General features: G+C 42.0%; 2 protein-coding genes across 2 annotated transcripts; both read right to left on the minus strand.

Moving 5' to 3' along the window:
* Positions 1 to 275: 275 nt before the first annotated feature.
* Positions 276 to 4,394, minus strand: LOC103721324 (uncharacterized). Its single transcript, XM_039129249.3, has 2 exons — positions 1,075 to 4,394; positions 276 to 819 (listed from the first exon to the last, which is right to left on the minus strand). The coding sequence occupies exons 1-2, from the start codon at positions 4,286 to 4,288 to the stop codon at positions 404 to 406; spliced, it is 3,630 nt and encodes a 1,209-aa protein (XP_038985177.3). The 5' UTR covers positions 4,289 to 4,394; the 3' UTR covers positions 276 to 403.
* A 1,541-nt stretch (positions 4,395 to 5,935) lies between these two features.
* LOC103721334 (receptor kinase-like protein Xa21) lies at positions 5,936 to 15,493 on the minus strand. The gene is made up of 2 exons (XM_008811501.5): positions 12,595 to 15,493; positions 5,936 to 6,904 (listed from the first exon to the last, which is right to left on the minus strand). The coding sequence occupies exons 1-2, from the start codon at positions 15,488 to 15,490 to the stop codon at positions 6,516 to 6,518; spliced, it is 3,285 nt and encodes a 1,094-aa protein (XP_008809723.5). The 5' UTR covers positions 15,491 to 15,493; the 3' UTR covers positions 5,936 to 6,515.
* Between the last annotated feature and the right edge of the window lie 4,043 nt (positions 15,494 to 19,536).

Below are 19,536 nucleotides of genomic sequence, written 5' to 3' on the forward strand. Positions count from 1 at the left end.
AACACTCTGAAAACAACTTGGCGGCTTTCAATCCTCAACAAAACCCTGAATACCTTCCAACTATGGGGAAACCTAAGTTGCGGGAAAGCAAAGGAGAGCAATCAAGCACTTCTTAGCATCCTCTCTTCGTTGTCACGAAAAAAAAAAAAGGTAACTAATTCCTCTTCTATCTTACTTGTCTATCTCATTCTCGTAAATATCAAATCCAATTAATAATAAAATCTGGGAGAAGTAGTTCACTTCCTTCTTTTTCCCCTCACCCAAAAAAAAAGAGAGAGAAAACTGTTTCGTTTTATTACACCATCTCTCCATAAGTCTACACAGGCAACTGAAAGGATGGACAACGTCACAACAAGGCATGATCTCTTTGATATCCCAAAGAAAACACATTGGCTCTTTATTCTCACACCCACTCATCGTCATCAACGGTTGATGGACCTTCTCCTTTAGGACGGTTTCTGTTTCTCCTTTCTCCACCTGTTAATGCATCCCTGGCCTTAAGCAATTCCTTGATCACGTCTTCCATCTGCATTCGCTCCTTTGGTGATTCCTTCGAGCATAAGAGGCCAATCCTAAGCATGGAAACCAAGAACTCTCGTGTTCTTCGTCTTACTCCTCCATCTTTCTCTTCTGAGAGTAGGCATGGATCTATGATATCAATGACTCTTTCAGGAAAGGCCATCTCAACAGACTTACAAAGGCCTGTGCCTTCCTTCAGTGTCTCTTCGGTCGGTCTCCTCCCTGTAAACATCTCCAACAGAAGTATTCCATAGCTGTACACATCTCCTTCAGTAGATACTTGGTTGGCCACCCCATATTCTGCCACAGAATGCATTACTTATTTTAATACAAATCAAGTCAGCAAGCATGCGCTTTCCTTTCAGAATTGCAGAAGGAGAATCATGCAGAAGGAAATCAACTATTTACATTCTGATATATGGAAAAATATGATGCATGAAAGAAACATTCAGGTTAGCAAACAAAAGTTACTACTTAGACACTGCCTACAATAAAAAAAAAAGGAGGAGGAAAATAAACATACAAAAGTTGAAAGCAGTCATGGATGATCCTTACCTGGAGCAACATACCCAATGGTCCCCTTCACTCCAATTGATGAGGATGGATTCTGAGATGCCTTGCTAACCGTTTTAGTAAGAAACCTTGCCAGCCCAAAGTCGCCTACATGAGCAGTCATATCTTCATCGAGAAGAACATTGCTTGGCTTGAGATCACAGTGAACGATTGGGGCTGGGCCATGGTGATGAAGATAATCCATTGCAGAGGCAACGTCTACGGCTATGTTCAGCCTCTGGATGAGACTTAGATTTGTCTCTCGACTTTGATCACTTGCTTGTGGGTGCAACCACTTCTCCAGACTCCCATTAGGCATGAACTCAAAAACTAGAGCTTTGAAATCATCCCCTTTATAATCCACACTGGAACAGGATGTTATTACCTTGACGAGATTCCGATGTCGGATACTTCTCAAAGCATTACATTCAGCCATAAAACTCCTGGAAGCCCCTCTCTGCAGAAGGTTGAGTACCTTCACAGCTACAATTCTCTCTTCGCCAAGTTCCATAATTCCTTTATACACTGAACCATAACCTCCAGCACCAATCAAATTTGCCGATGAGAACCCATCTGTTGCTTTAAGAAGGTCAGAGTAAGAGACCCTGATAAGCTGTTCTTCTACCAAGGCTGCTGATGGCACCTGCTTTCTTGATTTATATAACCTATAACGAATGATTAGCAAGCATATTATCAGGAGTAGAAACAGCAGTGCAGCAGCAACTGGAATGATCGCTTTGATTGGCGCCGATCGATTTCTACTCTTATTGGTTCGTGGGGAACATTTTTTCAGCCCCAATTTTGGGTCGCCACCACAGAGATCGTCATTACCAACAACCGAGAAGGCACTCAGATTTCGAAAAACTCCTTTAGTTGGCACCTCACCTTCAAAATTGTTAAAGGAGAGATTCAGGTGTTGCAGAAACCTGAAGTCCTCTAGAAACCGTGGGACACCACCTGACAAGTTGTTGCTCGAAAGATCCAACTCTTGAATCCCTTTCAAATTGCTCATCGATTGGGGAATGATCCCTTGGAAGTGGTTGCCGTTCATGTATAGGAACTCCAAGACCTGGCATTCTCCAATGCTGCTAGGAATCTCACCAGTTAAGTTGTTTTCAAATAACTGCAGCCCGCGGAGATTTGTCAAGCTACCGATTTCCGAAGGCAGGGCCCCGACCAGCGAATTATGCGACAAGCCGAGGTACTGGGAGAGCGAGGAGAGGCTGACAACCTCTTTGGGTATGCCGCCTGTAAGCTTATTGTACGAAAGATCAAGATAAACCAAAGCTTGACAGTTACCCAGGGTCGCAGGGATGCTACCAGTCAAAGAATTGACTACTAAATCAAGTTCGCTCAGCTGAGTCAGGTTGCCGATGGAGGTGGGAATCGGACCTGACAACTTGTTATTAGACAGGTAAAGTCTTTGTAAGCTCCGGAGTTCTCCAACGGAGTCAGGAATACTGCCGGTGAGGTGGCTCCGGCCCAGGTCGAGGAGAGTCAGGTTGAAGAATTTCCCGATATCGGAAGGAAGGCTGCCTGATATTTGGTTCCCTCCCAGAACCAGCCATTGGAGGGTGGTGGAGAGGTTTGCGATGGAGCTGGGCAGCGTGCCTCGGAGCCTGTTGTCGTCAAGCTGCAGCACCTGTAGGTTGCTGCAGTTCGTCAAGGAAGTGAGGAAGCTCCAGCCATGGGTATCTCCGGCTTCTAGTTGATTCCTGTCCAGACTCAGCCAGTATAGCTCCGGCAGGGCACCCAGGCTCGTGGGGATCGTTCCGGTGAAGTTATTTCCTGTGAGCTCGATGTCTTGGAGGCCTGATGCATTGGCGAGCGACGCGGGGATGGGCCCGTGAAATTGGTTGAAGTACATGAGGATTGACTGGAGATTAGGAAGAGAGCGGCCCAAGTCAGGTGGAAGAGTGCCGATGAGCTCGTTATCAGCGACACTAAGGATGGTGAGGCTCGAGAGGTTGTAGAAGGAGGAAGGAATCCTGCCCGACAACTTGTTATGCGATAGCCCGATAGCTGTGAGAGCGAGAGAACTGGAGGACCCGAATGAAGGTGGGATGCCTCCAGATAGTGCGTTTCCCGAGAGATAGAGAGAGATGACCGAAGGCAGGAGTCCAAGGGAAGGAGGGATTTCTCCTGAGAGGGTGTTGATGCTGAGGTCCATCTCGGTAAGAGAGGAGAGGTTCCCTAACGAGGGTGGGATGCTTCCAGTTAGATTGTTATACGACAGGTTCAGATCGAGAAGAGAGGAGAGGTTTCCTAGTGAAGGTGAGATGTCTCCATCTAGATTGTTATGCGATAGGTCCAGGTACTGAAGAGAGGAGAGTTTTCCAAGAGAAGAAGGGATGGTGCCCACGAGGTTGTTATATTGTAGAAGAAGAAAGACGAGGGATGAGAGCTGACCCAAGGAGGAGGGGATGATGCCTGAAAGGGAGTTGGTGTTGACGTCGAGGTCGATGAGAGAGGAGAGGTTCCCCAAGGAAGGAGGGATGCTGCCTGTGAGGTTGTTGCCGCGGAGGTCGAGGTAGGTGAGCTTCGAGAGGGAGGCAAGCTCATCAGGGATGCTCCCCGTGAGAAAGTTGCGGCGTAGGCTCAGGATTTGGAGTTCTCGACATTGGCTTAGAGCAGACGGAATCTCCCCTTGAAGCATGTTGTTCCCAAGAATGAGTTCTTGGAGACGAGGACAGCGAGAAAGAGCGGGCGGAATTCCGCCTTCGAGGGAGTTTCCGCTGAAATTGAGATAACGTAGACGGGGTAGATTGCCAAGCTCCGGCGGGATGCGGCCATGGAGGAGGTTGTTGGGGAGATGGAGCCTCTGGAGGAAGGTGAGGTTGGCTAAGGAGGGTGATATGGAGCCCAGTAGGTTCAGGGCCTCGAGTCTCAAGGCAGCGACCCTTTCGGGGTGGCGACGGCCGCATGCCACCCCTTGCCAATGGCAGATAGGAACGGAGTCATTCCATGAGGCCAAGGCTTGGGATGGATCATTTGAGATCATGGACTTGAAGGAGAGCAGGGCAAGACGATCGGCAGCACTCCTGTTCCCTTCTAAGATGGTGGTGGTGGAAGTTGAAGAACGGGAGGCAGGTGAGGTGGCATAGCTTGGTAGAAGGACGGCATGCATTAGCCAAAGCGCCCTGAGAATGGAATGGATGAATGAGAGATCCATTGGGAGGATAATGGAGGAAGGGAGGGCAATCACAATAAGATCCATCAGGCATCCTCCATCTAATATAAGCGATGGCTGCTCTGTTTTTGAGTGGCTGCCGGAGCGTGTAAATTGGGACTGCAAAACCTAAATATACGCTTATCCTTGGGTTGGATGGTTGAAATCACCTGCTTTAGCTTTAGTTTACGTGTGAATCTTGTTGTGTCTATGTCTGAAAATTTCAAAGGTGATCATCACGTCGACCTCTTTTTGGGTGATACCGATGTCTGACGAGAGCCGTAGCCAATGCCAGGGCCAAGCGTCGTGCAGTCAGGCGCATTTTGGAAGCTTTTCCCAGCTGCAGCAGTTGGAATGTGCGACTTAGCGGAACATCGAGTCCTCCATTTTTGACTTGCAACAGCCCCCATTTTTGACTTATCCAAGATCCGAGTTAAGTCCACTGGGGGGCGAGAGATCCATTGAGAGTGCAAGGCTTCTTAAGAGTATCCATTCAGAATATAATGCTAGAATTGGTTTCATTGAAATCACCTGCTTTAGTTTACTTGCGAGTCTTATAATGTCAAAGTCCACGAAAAATACGTTTCTGGCAATGGGAGTGAACTGTGAAGCGATGCCATGCCAAGGAGCGATGACTCGGGGAAATGCTAAGCTAATTTCCAGTTTGTCCTCAAAAAATTTGGAAGGTGGTAGGCCATGTCAGCCTCCTCTTCTTCTTCTTTTTTGCTAAAACGGAAGCATCATACATAACGTGTACGAATGCAGTTAAAAAAAATAAAAAGCAGCACATCACGAAGAGCCCTAGGTAGATCTGTCTCGCCCTCCCATAGGTGATCTTTTAAATAGTTAGCAACAAAAGATGCTGCCAAGTCCGCCACCCCATTGGCCATATCAGCCTCTTTTTGGATGTATTCTTGACATCTATGGCTGCAACCGATATAGATGTTGATAGAAGACTCAATTCATGCCAACTTGTGATCATGTCGGCATATCTCGTGATTCCTTCAATTTTGGCTGCCAAACCTTCTTTTTGTCTCGATTCCAAAGAAATCTATCATGAAATTAACAGCTGTGCAGCAGTGTTGCTGCAATTGAAAAAATCTCACTCAAAAAGAGTTACTCGGATGGTCTTTGATCATCGCTTTGTTTTATTCGGATGGCACGCTTTCACAATATCAACTTAAAAGGAACATTAGCCAGCCTAAGATTGCAGCAAATCCACCAATCAGATGGCGTTTTAAATTAAATTTCTTTGTTATTAGTAAAGCATTTTGGTGGACTGCACGACTCACAACTTACAAGAGGTGGACATGTAAGTAAATTCACTGGTCAGCAACGGTTCTTAGAGGGGAAAATCTGCTTCTTTTTTTTTTTTTTTTGAGAAAAAGGGCATCTCCTTGAACACCAAATTCCCACCTCCTCGAATCCCCATGACTGCTCTTTCTTGGCAAACGATTCCTCCAACATCGCCAGATTATGTACTTTTTGATGCAAAAAGGTTCATTTTTATTATAACTTAGTTGGGAGATACTGTCATTTTCTTTATTTTATATATTATCATCGATTATCTGAAGCTTTTACGCCTTCATTGAAATCAAGGGGAAGCCTTGACATAGCATTAAGTTTGGTAGATAGGCTAGAGGGAGAACTTACACAAGGTCGTTAGAATAATTAATATGAGGAGCCATGCAGGTTTATGTTTAGTCCCATATTAGGTATGCATATGGGAGATCTTGGCAAGACCAAGTGACCTTCTAGGTAGTCCTTTAAGGGTGATGTCATAGGTAATTACATAGAGTATCAGAGAGGACCTAGCTTAGAACCCTTGTAGCTACTCGTGAGAGCACCCGCATGGATGCATGTTTGGTCCCAACTTGAGTAGGGCTAAGGATTCTAATTGATAGCCTTTTAGCTAATCTTTTATTAGATGTAATATTTTCATCTCCTGAATGCTGAAAAAATCTTCATTCTGATCTTATACATGCCTTTGAATTTTTCTTTCAAAATTAACTATAGTATATTACAACTTGCAAATATACATATAGATTCCATTCATCTGAAGATAACAAGAACAATGGCATATGATCTTAAGACATCTTCAGCAATTCCTACAAATTGTATCCTTTTGCTGATCTCTGGAAACTGCAGTCCGCGCGTTAAGCTTAGCTCAACTAAATAGACGAAGATCTGTTGCACGAAATGGTTGACACCAATGGCCTATTATTACTAGTGAGCAATAATCATAACACCATCTCACAGCCAGCCCCTTTTGCTGTCATCCTATGATATCCAAGCGTAATGCATCTCTGATTGCATGCAATTCCCTAGTAACATCCATCATCTGCATTCGCTCAATCGGTGATTCCTTGGAACACGAAAGGCCAACTTTAAGCACCGAAGCTATGCACTTTTCCGCTTCTCCTGTTATGTCACTCAGGTTTCGAGTGTAGTCACTGGCTTCTCCATCTTCCTCCTGCAAGACCATGTGCGGATCCATGATGCCTAGGACTTCATGTGGGAATGCCATTTGAACAAATTCATGAAGGCTGAATCCTTCTGTAAAGATATCATCAGTAGGTCTTTTTCCAGTAAATAGCTCCAGCAGGAGTATTCCAAAGCTGTAGACATCCCCATTAGTGGAGATTTTGTTGGCCAATCCATACTCTGCCATATGAAACTCAGTGAGTGCGGATATAGACACAGTTTGGATATATTAAGGATTAACAAAAGCAATATCTGCAATTCAATTGTTGACAAAAATGAAGTATTATGATATGATCATGGTCATTTGAGTAGAAATTTTCTGAATATAATGCTGATAATGTTTAAAAGGAAGTTTATAAATAGCATGGCTTTGTTCGTGTTGGCCAAGTCCCACCTTATGTGAGGTGGGACCCAGCAATTTAAATAAAGAAAAAAAAAAGGGGAAACAAAAAGAGGGAAAAGAGGGGTTAGGGTTAATTATTCTATTAGAGGGTGGATGAGAAGAAAACAAAAGAGGGTAGCCGTCTTGGGAGAAGTGCTTGTGGAATCCATCTCAAGGAGGAGGTGAAGATCTTATTCAAGGCATTTCAAGAGGAAGAAGAACCTTGTGCAAACCTACACTCGGTGAGATTGTTCTCATTTTATTATTGGAGCCTAAACTCTTTTCATATAAACTCTTTGTTTGTGATCCAAGGAAGAGATCCTTGATGTATGTGATCCTCTAGCTTAGCCTAGAGAAGATACTTTGTAAGCCCATTATTGTTGATAGTGGAGGTTTGTGGTGGACTTAGGTCCGGTGGTTTTTCCCCTCATATTGGAGGGTTTTCCACCTAAAAATTCTTGTCTCTTTCTTGTAGTTTGTTTTTGGTGGTTCTTACATTGATTAATTATTGTGGTATTCTCATTCTACTCACACAAAGATAGGAAAGTTTTCATCTAGTAAAGAGGTCTTTCCTAACAAGTGGTATCAGAGCAAGGTTTTGTGCCTACAAGGTGTTTGATAAAATTCTTGTGTGACTCGAATGGAGGATTCTATGGGAGGCATGATTAAATTGACATCTTCCAACTATGCCATTTGGAAACCTAGGATGGAGGATATCCTTTATTGTAAGGATTTGTATGAACCTATCCATGGAGATGAGGCTAGGCCAAAAGAGAAGACTGACAAGGAATGGGAGATAATGAATAGAAAGACAGTTGCACAAATTAGACAATGGGTTGATCAGACTGTGTTTCATCATGTTGCTCAAGAAACCAATGCCTTCTCTTTGTGGAAGAAATTAGAGGCCATGTATGAGAGAAAGACTGCACAGAATAAAGCCTCTTTGATTAGGAGGCTTGTCAACTTGAAGTATAAAGATGGAAAAAGTGTGACAGAACACTTGAATGACTTCCAAGGCTTGGTGAATAAGTTGACTACTATGAAGCTTGTCCTAGATGAGGAGTTGCAGGCTTTGTTACTTCTTAGTTCTTTGCCAGACAGTTGGGAGACTCTTGTGGTGTCTCTAAGCAATTCTGCACCTGACGGCAAGGTCACTTTGGATATGGTAAAGGATAGCATGCTAAATGAAGAGGTTAGAAGAAAAGAACAGGGAATATCTCCTGAAGCTGAGGCTCTTGTGACAGAAAGAAGAGGTAGAAGCAAAAGCAAGTATCCTTACAATAGAGATAAATCCAGGGGCAGGTCAAAGTCAAGGAAAGGCATAAAATGCTATCATTGTGGCAAACTAGGACACATGAAAAGAGAGTGCAGAGCATTGAAAAGAGAGCAGAACACAGAAAAAGGTGAAGCAAAGACAGAGGAAAAGGATGTTACAGTAGTTGCAGCTGATGCAGATGTCATTGTTGTTAGTGATGGTTGTGTCAACCTTGCATATGAAGATAGTAACTGGGTGATTGATTCTGGTGCTTCTTTTCATATCACTCCACATGGTGGTTTCTTCACATCCTATACTTCTGGTGATTTTGGTTGTGTTAGGATGGGAAATGATGGTTTATCCAAAATTGTTGGCATGGGGAGTGTATGTTTAGAGACCAATACAGGGTGCAAGTTGCTACTCAAAGATGTTAGACATGTTCCGGATATCCGCCTCAATTTAATCTCCACCGGCAAGCTTGATGATGAAGGTTATAGCAATCATTTTGGTGAAGGAAAATGGAAGCTCACAAAAGGCTCTTTGTTGATAGCAAGAGGAAAGAAAAATAATACTCTCTACATGATGCAAGCAAAGCTAAAGAAAGGAGAGGTGAATACAATTGATGATGATTTCTCTACAAAGCTTTGGCACAAAAGGCTTGGGCACATGAGTGAGAAAGGACTTCAAATTCTAGCCAAGAAGGAGTTGCTACCACATACCAAAGGTGTGTCTTTGAAAACTTGTGTTGATTGTTTAGCCGGAAAACAACATAGAGTTGCATTTCATAGAACACCTATATCTAGAAAAATTAACATTCTAGATTTGATACATAGTGATGTATGCATGATGGATAGTAGAACTCTTGGTGGTGCACTTTATTTTGTTACCTTTATTGATGATCATTCTAGAAAGGTATGGGCTTTTGCTTTGAAATCCAAGGATCAAGTCTTGGATATATTTAAACACTTTCATGTCATGGTTGAAAGAGAGACAGGCAAGAAGCTAAAGTGCATCAGGGCAGATAATGGAGGTGAGTACAGAGGGCCATTTGAAAAATATTGCAAAGACTATGGCATTAAGCTCCAAAAGACAGTTCCTAAAACACCGCAAGAAAATGGAGTTGCAGAGAGAATGAATAGAACAATTGTAGAGAGAATCAGATGTATGCTCTCTCATGCAAAGTTGCCAAAACCATTTTGGGGTGAAGCTATGAGGACTGCAGTGGATTTGATCAACCTTTCTCCATCGGCTCCTTTGGATGGTGATGTGCCAGAAAGAGTTTGGACAGGAAAAGATGTATCCTACAGTCATTTGAAGGTGTTTGGATGCAAGACATTTGTTCACATTCCAAAAGATGAAAGGTCTAAGCTTGATGGAAAGTCTAAAGAATGTATTTTCTTAGGTTATGGCCATGAAGAATTTGGATACAGGTTGTGGGATCCAAAAGACAAAAAGGTGATCAGGAGTAGAGATGTTGTCTTCTTTGAAGATCAGTTTATTGAAGACTTTGGAAAGCAAGAGAAGCCGAAGTATTTGAACAGTTCTCCAATTAATCTTGATCCAGTTCCTCCACCTATGGTCCATGATGATGATAGGGGAGATGTGCAGGATGACAGTGAGCATAGTGATACAGGTGCTAGTGAGGGTTCTACAGGTAATAATGGTCACAGTGAAGCTTCAGAATATGGTGAACTATCAAGTCAGTCTGAAATGACAGAACCAGAGGTCAGAAGGTCTACTAGACAGCACAGAGCATCATCTAGATATCCTGCTTCAGAGTATATTTTTCTTACAGATGAGGGGGAGCCAGAATGCATCCAAGAAGTGCAGAATCATAAGGACAAGGATAAATGGTTTCAAGCTATGCAAGAAGAAATAAAATCCTTATATGAAAATCATACTTTTGATTTGGTAAAGCTTCCTAAGGGTAAGAGACTACTCAAGAACAAATGGGTATACAGATTAAAGGAGGATGAGAGCGGCTTAAAACCTAAGTACAAAGCAAGATTAGTTGTGAAGGGCTTTGGTCAGAAGAAAGGTATAGATTTTGATGAAATTTTTGCTCCGGTTGTGAAAATGTCATCTCTTCGGATTATATTGGGTTTGGCAGCTAGTATGGACCTTGAGATTGAACAACTTGATGTGAAGACAGCCTTCTTGCATGGAGACCTTGAGGAAGAAATTTATATGGAGCAACCTGAGGGGTTTAAAACTAAGGGCAAAGAACATCTTGTTTGCAAGTTGAAGAAAAGCTTATATGGGCTTAAACAAGCACCAAGGCAATGGTATAAAAAGTTCGATTCTTTCATGATGGGCCACGACTACAAGAGGACAAAATCCGATCATTGCGTCTATGTGCAAAGGTTTAGTGATGGTGATTTTATCATTCTATTGCTTTATGTAGATGATATGTTGATTATTGGCCGTGATACTAACAAAATTGATAGGTTGAAGAAAGACTTAAGCAAGTCGTTTGCCATGAAAGATATGGGGCCCGTAAAGCAAATGCTTGGCATGAGAATTTCTCGTGATAGAAAGATCAAGAAGCTTTGGCTATCACAAGAAAAGTATATTGAAAGGATGCTCGAGCGGTTTAATATGGAAAAGGCTAAACCGATTTCCTCTCCACTTGCAAATCATTTCAAACTCACAAACAAGCAATGTCCTACAAATGAAAGGGAGAAAGAGGAGATGCAAAAGGTACCCTATGCTTCAGCAGTAGGAAGTTTGATGTATGCCATGGTGTGTACAAGACCAGACATAGCATATGCAGTTGGTGTTGTGAGCAGATTTCTCTCGAATCCTGGCAAAGAACATTGGGCTGCAGTTAAATGGATATTTAGATACCTTAGAGGTACTTCCAAAGCTTGCTTATGCTTTGGAAATGGAAAAACTATGCTAGAAGGATTCACAGATGCAGATATGGCTGGTGATATTGATACTCGAAAGTCTACATCGGGATACATGATGACTTTTGCGGGGGGAGCTGTTTCATGGCAGTCCAAATTGCAGAAATGTGTTGCTTTGTCCACTACAGAGGCCGAATATATTGCGGTGACAGAGGCATGTAAGGAAATGTTGTGGATGAAAAGATTCCTCCAAGAATTGGGCTTGAAACAAGACAAGTATACTCTTTTTTGTGATAATCAGAGTGCCATTCATCTTAGCAAGAATCCCAGCTTTCATTCAAGGTCGAAGCACATTGATGTGAGGTATCATTGGATTCGGGATGTGTTGGAAGAAAAGCTTTTGCATCTAGAGAAAATCCATACCGATGAGAATGGGTCGGATATGATGACTAAAATTTTGCTTAAGAAGAAGCATGATATTTGTATGCTTTAGGCAAGCTTGGTGGAGCCTCTCACATAAGATGGGAGGGGGAGAATTGTTGGCCAAGTCCCACCTTATGTGAGGTGGGACCCAGCAATTTAAATAAAGAAAAAAAAAAGGGGAAACAAAAAGAGGGAAAAGAGGGGTTAGGGTTAATTATTCTATTAGAGGGTGGATGAGAAGAAAACAAAAGAGGGTAGCCGTCTTGGGAGAAGTGCTTGTGGAATCCATCTCAAGGAGGAGGTGAAGATCTTATTCAAGGCATTTCAAGAGGAAGAAGAACCTTGTGCAAACCTACACTCGGTGAGATTGTTCTCATTTTATTATTGGAGCCTAAACTCTTTTCATATAAACTCTTTGTTTGTGATCCAAGGAAGAGATCCTTGATGTATGTGATCCTCTAGCTTAGCCTAGAGAAGATACTTTGTAAGCCCATTATTGTTGATAGTGGAGGTTTGTGGTGGACTTAGGTCCGGTGGTTTTTCCCCTCATATTGGAGGGTTTTCCACCTAAAAATTCTTGTCTCTTTCTTGTAGTTTGTTTTTGGTGGTTCTTACATTGATTAATTATTGTGGTATTCTCATTCTACTCACACAAAGATAGGAAAGTTTTCATCTAGTAAAGAGGTCTTTCCTAACAGTTCGAGCTGAACATCTATTCATGCAACATCTTACCTAATGGCGGTATGAAGTCTTGCACAGATAGCAAACTTAGTAATAACAGGAACCATTAGTATTTGGCCTGTAATGCCTGTAAGCATGCTCGACAGTTTACTAGTTACTAGTAACATCAAAGTCTACAAAACAATCTGGACTGTATCTATCCTGACCTTACAGATGATGATCAATTACTTAACGAGCTATAGTCAAAATAATAGAGAAAATTAACAAATAAAACACGCACCTGGAGCAACATATCCAATGGATCCTTTCAATTCCATGGAGCTTACTGGATTGAGAAATGAATTACTGATGGTCCTGTTTAGGAACCTTGCTAATCCAAAGTCACTCACACGTGCCGTCATGTCGTTGCTGAGCAGAACATTGCTTGGCTTAAGATCGCAGTGAACTATAGGTTTTGGGCCATGATAATGGAGATATTCTACTGCAGAAGCTACATCAATAGCTATGTTCAACCTCTCGGTTAGGCTTAACTTTCTCGAGTTGCTCTGCTCGCTAGATTCTGGATGCAGCCACTTTTCTAGACTTCCAATAGGGAAGAACTCGAATACTAAAGCTTTGAAATCATTGCCTTCAAAGTCCATGCTCGAGCATGAAGTTAGGATCTTCACAAGATTACGATGTCGAATATTTCTCAAGGCTTCACACTCAGCAAAGAAGCTCCTAGAGGCACCATGTTGTTGGAGGTTGAGTACCTTCACTGCAACAATTTCTTGGTCACCATGATCCATAATCCCCTTGTACACTGAACCAAAGCTTCCGACTCCGATCAAATTTGCAAGAGAGAACCCATCAGTTGCCTTCAGAAGATCAGCATATGATACTCTCATATGTTGATCTTTGATTAATGTCATGGCCGGAGATTCTCTTCGTGATTTTTGAGACCAACAGCGAGCGGCAAATAGAGAGAAGAACACGATCAGGCAGAGAATTGCACAGACTACAAGAGAGATCACAATTGCGAGTCTAGGAGACTTGTGTCGCTTCGCAGGTATTTCAATGGAGCATGGTGGTAAGTTCATCTTTGGGTTCCCCCCACAGAGCTTGGTGTTTCCCTGGATTGAAATAGCACTGATATTTCCAAAAACACCACCTTTTGGCACTTCACCCTCCAAGTTGTTGAAAGAGAGGTTCAAATTCTGCAGCAGACGAAAGCTCTCTAGGAATTCTGGAATGCGCCCGGATAAGTTGTTGCATGAGAGATCTAGCAGCTGAAGGCCTCTTAAATTGGCCAAAGACAAAGGAATGGTTCCATTGAAGAAGTTTCCTCTCATGTTAAGGTACTCCATGACCTGACATTCACCAAGACGATCAGGAATTTCGCCGGATAATTGGTTCTCCGAGACATCAAGAATGTCTAGATTTTTCAAGCTTCCGACTGTTGAAGGTAGCGGCCCTGTCAATGCATTGCGCGAAAGGCCAAGCAATGTCGAGAGGGAGGAGATGTGAAGGACTTCCACAGGGATGCTGCCAGTAAGTTTATTGTGATCAAGGCTCAAGTATTCCAAGTTTTGACAGTTGCCAAGGCTGGTGGGTATGCTTCCGTTCAGCTCATTAAATCCTAGGTAAAGCTGGTTCAACTGAGTGAGATTGCCTAGGTTTATTGGGATTCTACCAGAAAAGTTGTTTCCATTCAAGTCTAATACATGCAAGTTTTGTAGCATCCCAAGAGTGGCAGGAATATAACCTGTTAGAAGGTTTGGACCCAAATCTAGAAGGGTCAGGTTGGCAAGGTTCCTGATCTCTGAAGGTATGCTTCCATATATTTGGTTATGTCCCATGGAAAGCCATGTCAGTGTTGTGGAGAGATTGGCCACAGATTTGGGTAGCATGCCACCAAGCCTATTGTTGTCTAGCTGCAATCCTCTTAAGTTGCTGCAGTTTGCTAAAGCATCAAGAAAGCTCCAACCAGCAGCTTCCCTGGTTTCTAGCATATTGTAGGCAAGAATCACTTTTGAAAGACCTTGTAATCTTCCTAGGCTTGGTGGGATAATTCCTGAAAAATTGTTTATAGATAGATCGATGATTTCAAGTCTGGAGGTGTTGGAAAATGACATTGGAATGGGACCATGAAACTGGTTGCCATACAAGTTGAAAACTCGAAGCTGGGGAAGAGCATCTCCCACATATGATGGAAGGGACCCATGGAGATTGTTATTCTCAACACCAAATAAAGTGAGGGAAGAAAGGTTCCAAAGTGCAGGAGGTATGGTTCCGGAAAGACTATTAAAGGCTAGGTATAAGAAAGTTGTGAGTGAAGAGAGTTTCCCTAATGAAGGAGGGATTCCTCCTTCAAGATTATTTTGGGATAGATCAAGATGAGTGAGGGTAGAAAGGTTCCCTAGTGAAGGAGGGATGCCTCCTATAAACTTGTTGGCTGACAGATCAAGAAAATGAAGGGTCGACATACTTCCTATGAAATATGGAATGCCTCCTGTGAGACTGTTATTGGACAGCTGCAGGTAAGTTAGCGAGGAGAGGTTCACAAATGACATTGGAATATGTCCTTGAAGCATATTATTCGATAAACTGAGTGTTCCAAGCCTCGAGCATTGGCTGAGACTGCCAGGGATCGCACCCTGCAGCTTATTGTCATTCAAACTGATTGTTTGAAGATGTGAACAATGAGACAAACTTGCTGGAATTCCCCCTTCAAGAGAATTAAAACTTAGATCGAGATATCTCAAGTGCGGCAAACGACCGAGTTCTTGAGGGATGCCTCCATGGAATTGGTTTCCAGGAAGGTGTATTCTCCTGAGGTAGGTGAGGTTGGCTAAGGATGGTGATAGTGATCCTACCAGACTGAGGGATGCAAGGTCCAACTCTGTGACCCTTCTGGTGCTGCTGCCACATGTGACACCTCGCCAATCGCAGAAGTGGAGGGAGTGATTCCATGATGTCAAGGATCCTGATGGATCATCAGATATCGAAGACTTGAAGGAGAGGAGAGCGATGCGATCGGTTGAGCTGGTAGTAGGGAGGGAATTCATGATGGGAGCGAGAGTGGGGGTTTGGGATGCTAAAATGCTTGCATGGAAGAAGAACAAGAAAATGATGCACATCAAGTAAGTTTGAAGGGTCTTCAAGACAGAAGAGCCATAGTAGAACTCCATGAGCATTGGTTGGGTGTAGTAGGAGTGGGACTCCTCCCTCACTTTATAGAGGCTTTTCAGTTAGCTGCACTCTTGGTTTAAACTTCTATTGAATGTACATGCATGGTAGCTTATAATGGGATACCACATGCTTGTACCTGATGATCTATGACAAGTTTTGGGGAGATGATCCCACCACCTACTAAATTGCCAATATAAGTCTCTGTAGCTTGCAAGTGTGAAAACCTGTATTTTTCTTAGTGCGGTCAAGTCATTTGATTAGTTGAAAACAGGATTATTTTCTGGATGGCATTCTTCTTTACTTGTTATATAATGATAGATTTCAATGAACTTATGGATGATGATAACGATTTAAGTTTGTTTTAAGGAAAATGGACAAAACAAGTGACATGGGTGTTTCATTTTGTATATTTAAAGTGATTAATTAGTAATATACATGAGATATAAGAAAATTGAAAAGAAAGGTGTAAACACAAGGTATACCCCTGCAGTCAGTCTTCTTTCTTAAAAAAACAAAAATCACCTAACAGAGTCTTTCCAGGATTCAGAACCTTGGTCATCGGCCCTCAGGCTTCCATCCTCCTGTTGTCTTCATATTCTTTATTGACTGCAAGATGAATTTAAACTTGGAGCAGGGAAGATTGTAACTGGTCTTTTTTTATTCATATATTTTAAATGCGATGATCTTCTGGAGCAGAGTTGTTCAGACTCATGATTTTGTTGGCATGCTCCTCCAGATTACTGAAATGATGCAAGTTGAACCATAATCACCAAGTTCTTATGACTGGATTTTTTTTTTCTTTTAGTTTCTGTATTCTATTCTTGTTCTATTTGATAGTTTTGTAATTTTTCATTATCAATTTAATTATTGGCCAACTATTGAATGTTTTTTTTTTTAATACATCAACGACTCATACACAACGGGAATGGGTACAGCCCACAAAATCAGAAAAAGGAGATAGTGCAAACGAGAAGGGGTAGACACGTGGTTCTCCTAGAAAAACTTCCGAAGTGATGAGCCGCATAGGAGGCCATCTAATCCGCAGTATTGTTCGCCTCCCTGTAGACATGTGTAGCCTGATGAGAGACACACTTATCCAAAAGTCTGCGGATGTCGTTGAGTAACCGCATTCTGCTGGCAGCGCATCTTCGACCCTGAACCTACTCGATCACCGTGGCTGAGTCCCCCTCAAGGAGAACACGATCCGCATCCAAAACACATCTCGCATAGGTGATACCCTCTCATGCGGCTCTAAGTTCGACACTAACGACAGACGAATCAAAGATCTGCCGACCTCCAGCCGTCACCAATCTGACGTCGTGGTCTATTGAATGTTTCATCATCTAGCCATTCATAAACTTTACCAAGTATGCCATTATTCCTCATCTAGTCGTTCGTGAGTTGTTGTTTTCTTATTATTTTTATTATTATTATTATTATTATTATTATTATTATTATTATTATTATTATTATTATTTGATTTGATTTCCGATTGCTTTTATTGTTTCCTATTGTTGATGTTGCTTTTGTGCTTCCTATTCTTATCATCAAATTGCTTGGAGTGTTCGGTGGATCTTGGTGGGTCCATCTTTAAATATGAACCCTATGACTTTTGTGTCGCATTGCCTTTAAATTCAACGTCAATGACAGCTGACCTCAATCAATACTAGGTTGTGCAGAAACCCGTGAGATGGTAGGTCTTAGTTTAAACTCGGATGAGCAGTGTGTGCTAATTAGATGGCGTAGTAACTCCTGCTAACTACTTCCTTCGTCACTACTTTGGAAGGTCAAGCATAGGGTTTCCTTTTGCTTCAAGACTACACTATGGTTGGGTCTAACCTTATCTAACCCCATTTGAATTTTTGTACCATTCATATCTTGGGATTGACTTGGCTCAGGTCTAGAAGTTGGTTTTAGATGCACCAAGCTATAGGATCCTTTTCTGAGTTTGAAGAGTAGTCTTTTGTTTTACCCAAAAAAAGAGTAAAGCCAAAAACTTTGGTCCAGTCTTCTGTTTTAGATACCATTATTCCTCTTCTGATTCTTGGTGTATGGACTGTAGGAGAGAATTTTGCAAGCCATTCTTAGGGCTCGTTTGGTTCGCAGGAAAAAAAGGGAGAAGAGTGTGGTCAACGGAAAAGTAATGAGATGCCTTTTATTTGGTTGGAGTTTTCAAAGAAGAGAGACGGAAAAGTTGTATTCCCATAAGAGTATGATTCCCACGTTTCATGAAAAAATCTTTCCCATGAAAAATATGGGAAAGTTATTTTTCCGTGAGCCGGAAATCACTCTATTTTTATTTTTTTTCAAAAAAGCCCCTCAGCATTAAAGAGGCATTAAAAATCTAATTTTTATTAAGGGTAAATAGAAATTACACAACTTTTTCGGAAAAGTGGATGGTCAACCAAACATAAGCACTTTGGAAATCTGTCACTTTTCCATTGTCAACCAAATATGCCAAAAATACTTTTTCAGGTATCTTCTTTCCAGGAATCTGCTTTTCAGACATATTCCTAGGAGGAAAAATGCTTCTCGCGAACCAAATGAGCCCTTAGAGTAAAGCCAAAAACTTTGGTCCAATTTTTGTTAGTTTTATTTATTAATAAATTTTATTGATTTTCTCTTCAAATTTATTCTTCTCAAATAATCTTTTTCTCTATTATTATGAGTCTTTGAAAGGTTCACCATTTTGATACCGAACTCCGTACCAGTGCCACAATAGTACAGTATCGATATAGTACAGTTTTTTTAATATACTGAGTGTCAATACGCCATTCATACCGAATATCGGTATTAAATTGGTATGTTACGGTACATTCCGTACTGCTCGGTTTGTTACGGTATGTTCCATACCATTCGATTCGGACCGGTATGGCGTACTTTGAGTATTTATTTACAACGATCAATCCTAGGGGATGAATTTTAATCCACAAGCGACCCTGTAGCATATTTATTTTCTGCAAGCAATGGCTGGGAAGATGGAGTTGTTCTGATTGAAACTTTACCGGAACACTTGATAATTTTTCCCCATAAAAGAAAAAGTTGACATTACTATAATACGAAAGACCCAAAAACACAGAATAGAAAAACAGGAGAAAAGATAGATGCTAATCCATTTCCTGAATGATTTGGGATCTTCGCCAGTTGAATGGAGCATGCTGTGTTTCACGTCATGATTTATTTCATTCGATTCCTTACATGCTACTACTAGATAGCGGGCGGATGGAGCTTCACCTTTAAATTAAGCACCATCACTCCCAAACCTCGAATTTCTAATTTTACGGAAAGAATCCCTGATCACATACAATTCCTCGATGCCATCTTCCATCTCTTGGCAATTCCCTGGAACACGAGATGCCAATGCGAAGCACTTGGGTAATGCACTCCACTTCTGATGCCATCCACGTTTAGATTGTGCTACTCTGCTTCTCCACAACTATAAACATCATCCCCGTAGGCAGAATCCAAGTGGCCGGCATCCGTTTCTCAATTGAGTCCCATAATTCGACAGCATCCCAGTGAGTTCTAAACCACTTCCAATGAACTTAATATTAAGAATTTATGGAAACTCAAAATGCAAACGGTCACAAAAGCAAAATTTTCAACATTAGGGGAACTGTGGCTCCAACAGGCGCCTGTCACAAGTACTCAATCTCTGAAAATGAAGGCCAAAACCTAGATTTATGCATCAAGCGCAATGAGGTCAGACTGAATTTGATCCATAATTAACAAAGCAAGCTCAAGCAGGACATGCTTTAGTTTTCATATGAGCTGAACAGAATCAGCATTCCGATGATCAACTAGGGTCAGACTGCAAGCTGGACAGACTATACCATCCAAAGAGAGGAAAACTATGCCACTAAGGTGGCAGCTCAGTTGGAACGAAGCGTTTACTTCCAACCAAGTGGTTTCAAAATCGAAATACGCAGACGTCGATTGAATTTAAGGACCGAATGCCCCACGCCTGGACATGGAGTCTAAAAGCACTACTGGTCGGCTGGTACCAAGATGGCGTCAGAATAACGTACTCACCCGTGAGGAGGTTGCCACG

The sequence above is a fragment of the Phoenix dactylifera genome, chromosome 5 (genome assembly GCF_051530095.1).
Source record: "Phoenix dactylifera cultivar Ajwa chromosome 5, Ajwa_hap1_PhDact_Kaust_v1.1, whole genome shotgun sequence".
Taxonomy (NCBI): Eukaryota; Viridiplantae; Streptophyta; class Magnoliopsida; order Arecales; family Arecaceae; genus Phoenix; species Phoenix dactylifera.